The 5,000-nt window shown below is 35.7% G+C and overlaps 2 protein-coding genes across 2 annotated transcripts in view; one reads left to right on the forward strand and one right to left on the reverse strand.

Annotated features, from left to right (window-relative positions):
• LOC138011021 (uncharacterized) overlaps window positions 1-1,497 on the reverse strand; it is a 2,694-nt gene extending 1,197 nt beyond the window's left edge. Inside the window, exons 1-3 of the mRNA XM_068858036.1 lie at window positions 1,427-1,497; window positions 1,077-1,256; window positions 129-325 (exon numbers count right to left, since the gene is read on the reverse strand). Of these exons, the coding sequence (XP_068714137.1) occupies window positions 129-325; window positions 1,077-1,256; window positions 1,427-1,453 (404 nt within the window). The 5' untranslated portion in view covers window positions 1,454-1,497. The remainder of the gene's footprint in view (window positions 1-128; window positions 326-1,076; window positions 1,257-1,426) is intronic.
• A 2,162-nt stretch (window positions 1,498-3,659) lies between these two features.
• Window positions 3,660-5,000, forward strand: part of LOC138009605 (uncharacterized) — a 10,736-nt gene continuing 9,395 nt past the window's right edge. Inside the window, exons 1-2 of the mRNA XM_068856664.1 lie at window positions 3,660-3,833; window positions 4,863-5,000. The exon at window positions 4,863-5,000 is cut by the window's right edge and continues 9 nt beyond it. Of these exons, the coding sequence (XP_068712765.1) occupies window positions 3,660-3,833; window positions 4,863-5,000 (312 nt within the window). The remainder of the gene's footprint in view (window positions 3,834-4,862) is intronic.

The following is a 5,000-nucleotide window of genomic DNA, read 5'->3' on the forward strand; positions in this document are numbered from 1 at the left end:
TTGTTTTGGTAAACAATATTAAAAACGTCTATGGTTAGAACATTTACATGTATCTATCATTAATTTCTTCCAATTTATAGTCACAGGGAAAATAATTGTAATTTTAGATGAAACACATTCCATCTTACTTTTTAATGGTGACACTCTGTTCACTTGTTGTCATATCTTCATTTTTCAAAAATTTCCATTCAAACCGATTCTGACCAAACTCATTGTGATGGTGCGCTCTGTACATGTAGCTCAGTTTCTTTGAGACACATTCTTGTACTTTAATTGGTAAATTTGCCTCTTTTACCCAGCTCTTTCTCCCATCTGCCCAAAGCACCTTGAATAAAGATAACAAAATTCATTGATTTATATCCAGCACTTGAAATAATTGGTGCACACCCTTATTAAAGCAACATAAATGCCTTGGAATTACTCTGACCAACACAAACATTATCACAAAGCGTTTCTTTTTTCACACTACAGCTGAAACAATTTCTGACACTGGAAAAGAATTTTGCCCTTATACCTTGAAAACAGTTAAACAGTGTAATAAATTACTATATGCAGAGGGAATTCTTTGGCAACTATATAAAGTTTAACACTATTGAATCAAGGTTTAGATTCTGGAAGTGACTGTCTTAAGAAAATTGTTGCATATAGGAGGTATCACAGCAAGGATATGCACCACCTTAAAAAACTCTGGAAATATATCAAATACACTATTCTTGTACATTGTCATTAGCGTTTCTGAAAAGTTATGTAGCCTAATCTGCGCACGTGACGAAAAGTCACGCACACTTTCTGCTCCGCTTCCAGAATCTTGTCGTCGATGTTGTAAAACAAAGCAATGCAGGAGAAGCTTTATCAGGTGTTTCACTGTTACAGATATTTCCCGTCACCTGGTAGGCAACCGCCGTCTCGAGTGAATTTAACTGCCTCTACAATGTTGACTTCAGGTAAAAATAGGAAATATCTATCTATTCCAAAAAAAAAAAAAAATTACAAACCGACTTTGCCAAAATTTCTCTTGTTGCCCAAAAAATGTATCTTTACGGCAATAATTGTTGCATTATTTTTGTATTCTTTACCTCATAGATCTTTCCTGGCCTTGTACACTTTTCATTAATAATCTTCACTATAAGAGTATCAGTATTAGAATTTTCCTTTTTGCCTTCTTCTGAAGTTACCATGTCATCTCGGAATGTGGTTGCATGGCCATTATGCAACAAGCAGTATCGATAATCCTTTTGCTGGTGTATTTTGGCAACCTACAATCAAATGGATTTAACACATTAGCAACACTTTGTTATAGTATTCTAATGACCTAATATATACCCTGTAGATCAATTAGGACTTATGGTCATGTACATGTATTCTTGACCTTCAGTGTTTCATTGACAAATAATTTCAAATATCAATTTAAACCAGTTGTTCTTACCGACAACCACTGTGCCTTGTAAATCATCAAAACGTAGTTCACCTACATGCTTGCACATACACACTTGTCTTGCATTCTTCATATTTCCATCCATTATCAATTCTGTCCTGCACCCAGGGGTTTCACATACATGATCTATCAGGCAAAAATTGCAGAAAATAACACTGTAAGATTAAAGGTCGGTAGAAATCTTTCCTTTCCTGAAAAACCAAGGAAGAAGAATGCCTGACAAAACGAAGGTGTGACTTCGATTAGATTTTACAATTTCCCCAAGGGTTTCATTTATGCCATTTTTACAATCTTTGAGTTGTTTATGACCCTGGTAACTTCACAGTATATTTGTAACTATTAAGTAACACAATAATATTTAAGTTGCTCCCCACCAGTGATTAAAAAAGTTGGGTGTGAGTTTCATGTCAGGTCTATGCAATACAGGTATTTAAGTTTGTACTTGGAAATGATGTTACTTACTGATTCACTTACCACCCCATTTCGTGATAAATGCATCATGGAAATATGTTGTGACCAATTCCACCATTTCATTTCTGTCGTAAGGGATTGTTTCAATGGAAAGACCATATTTTGAAATTACGTCAGCTGCAGCAAACAACAGAAAACCCTCCTCCAACCTTCTACGATCCATAGCAGTTCTTTCTTTCAGCAACGCAATCATTTCAGATGTTGTATCACTGCAATGGACATTGAATGAAGACAATACTTTTTAGAAACACTACTCATAATCTAATATGTGCTCCATTAGGCTGCTAAATTGTTATCTTGGATCTACAAGTAACATAGCTATAATTCCCCTGCCATATATCTTTTACACAGTGCAATTATTTACAAATGCATAGTCTGAACTACACTGTAATAAAGGCACCTTATCTGTTTTCTCTACTTTCGGGCAAAGGTTCTTTGAAAAGTCCACCTCCTCTAAGGATTCTTTTGATATCCTTTTTCGTTGATACTCAATACTTGATGCAGATGTACTTTAAGTTAGTTATGGTACACTCCAGAATTCCCCCAACTTATTTGCATTGTATCCAATAACAACAGTGCCTATTGTTTCATTCTTTGTTTTCAAAGAGTTCTCATGCATATGCATAACATAAATCTAATATGCTGCATATTCTGCACTTGCTCTGTTAGTATTGAACTATTCTGAATGTGATGATTTGTTATTATTATTTTGCAGCAGTAAAAAGTATCTGTATGCTATACAGTTAAAAGGTATTATTATTGTTATTATTATTATTATTATTATTATTATTACTATTATTATTATTATTATAAACAATATTATTATTTTGATTTGAGCATGGTTTTCTTCTTTTCTTGTTTATTATGTTCAGGCAAATAAACAGACACTGAACATTAGTTTTCAAGAAATAAATAAATAAATCAATATATGATATTGTTACCGTTCCATTCTCTTTGCTGGTTTGGAATGCACACTGTCGTTTAATTCGTCTGTTTCTGGTTGCTTTCCGTAGCCAAATCTTCGATTGTATGAACTTGTAAAAGTGGAGAATGCAACTGCGCCAACAACCAGAAGATTCGCACATTGGCGAATTAACGATGTGTGAAAGGCAGTGTCCTCTGAAGACAACACATAAGTATTTTCCAAACAGCTACTATCTAAATGTTTCTTTCCATTCTCAGTCCAATATCCGTAGTGCTCATAAATCTTACACACTTTGCAGTGTTTACTAACACGACTGCTGAGATAAGTTCCTCTTTCCGAATGATACACAACCACAACATGCACTTTGTTTTTCAGCACCGTAAGATGTTTCTTGCATTTTCTGCACGTTTGCCGATGCTTATCAATACAGTAGCTAGCGGTTGCCCACAAGATACCGTAAAATCGTGAAATTCCCTGAACTGTTCATTTGTTGTTTCTCTTAGACTTGGACATAACTGCAATAAACTCATAGTTTCGGCGGCAAACGTACAACATTCTTCACTGTTAGTTGAATCCGAACCCCCTGCATCTTGCCCAAAAACAAATCGTTTCACTGTGCTCGTCAAATCGTGTAGCCCAAGGAAAACGTTTCCAATTGTGTGAATTACAAAGGATAGCTGAGAGAAACGCGCATTATCTTTAAAAAGACTGGCCATTATTCCCAAATCTACGCCGCTCGACTTCACTGCATTAGAGTTCTAAAGCCGTAACGTCACATTGCGTGGCAACCAAAAACTTGGGTCTAAACAAAACCTTCCATGTGGAGTAATGGCGCCGCTTTCAATATTATCGCTTGTGTCTTTCTTTTCTGATGAGCAGAAATCCTTAACAAGAGGCAAAAACCACTATAAGTCTAATCACATAGAGAGTTCTACTTATAGCGATGGAATTATTGGCGGACAAGTGCATGCAAGCATGAAGAAAAAAGTGTATAAAGTGACGGTAAGTTTACGCTCCAGGCCAGCGCCAAAATTGTCGAGGAGAAGGCTCTGGGGTGAGTTTGTATGGGGAGGAGGCAGCAAATACCAGGTTATCTGGTGGTGGTCAAAAATTTGTGTAGAGACTGCAATTAATCGGCGGAATATTGTGTTTACTTCGCAGGTTAGTTAGACGCTTGAGAAACCGTTTAAGTGAAATCAAACAAAGTCAATGAACGACAACACTGTATTACTTGGGATAACTTATTTCTTTATCGGGAAAATATAACAACAGAGACATTTACGTATTTAAAAAAGTTCCAATTTAATGTTGAGTAACTGAAAGGCTTTCTGTCCTCACGTTGTGAAAATATTTTAAATAAAGAACAATAAAACAAGAAGTATAAAGTTTATTGTAAGCGCGCGCTTAATTGTATTTTTTTTTTTTACGGCTAATTGTTGTTACACCTCTTATGGACTTTAATTAATACGCCCATGTTTGAACAAGGGAGTAGCTCTTCATTTAGTTTAGTTAATCCCCTTGTATTTGACAAAAACTTGTTCTGTTGTTTTGAAATTGAAAAGAGAACTTGAGGCGATATACTAGAATATACACGGCAACTTCTTTGCATCTCGTTGCATCGCACTGAAACTTCAAAACAACAACTTCAACCCCCAGTTTTTCGAAGTCAATTTTTAACGGTCACATCACCAACAGCTTTCATTTATACATTTGTTTCGGGGTTAAAAGTGCTCAATGGTCGGTCAACAGACTGGCTTTGACTTGGTTAAATTCAAATTCAAACTCCCCGTTATGTCGAAAGCAAAATCTATTTCCCTTAATTCCCAGCCTTCTTTCAGTAAATGGCTACCTCAAGCGATTTCGTATATTCCGTTTCTGGAAAGAGTTTTTAAAAAACCGAGGGTTTCAACTGTAATATATCATGAAAATCCTGTTAAAACTTTATGTTCGTATTCCACAAATCAGTGGAATAGCTAAATGAAATGTTGTAAAAAGAAATGAGGCTCAGTTCTTTTTTTTCTTTTCTTTTAGTTCTTTGCTTCAGTCCTTGGAGTCCTGTCCATTCTTCATTCACTGCTCTCCCTGCTTAGCATCACCATTCAAAAAGAGCTGTCGCCCATGAAAAATATCGAAGTAGAACCACTCACTCTTCTTCACTTCAAGATTAGA

This window comes from Montipora foliosa, chromosome 7 (assembly GCF_036669935.1).
Source record: "Montipora foliosa isolate CH-2021 chromosome 7, ASM3666993v2, whole genome shotgun sequence".
Taxonomy (NCBI): Eukaryota; Metazoa; Cnidaria; class Anthozoa; order Scleractinia; family Acroporidae; genus Montipora; species Montipora foliosa.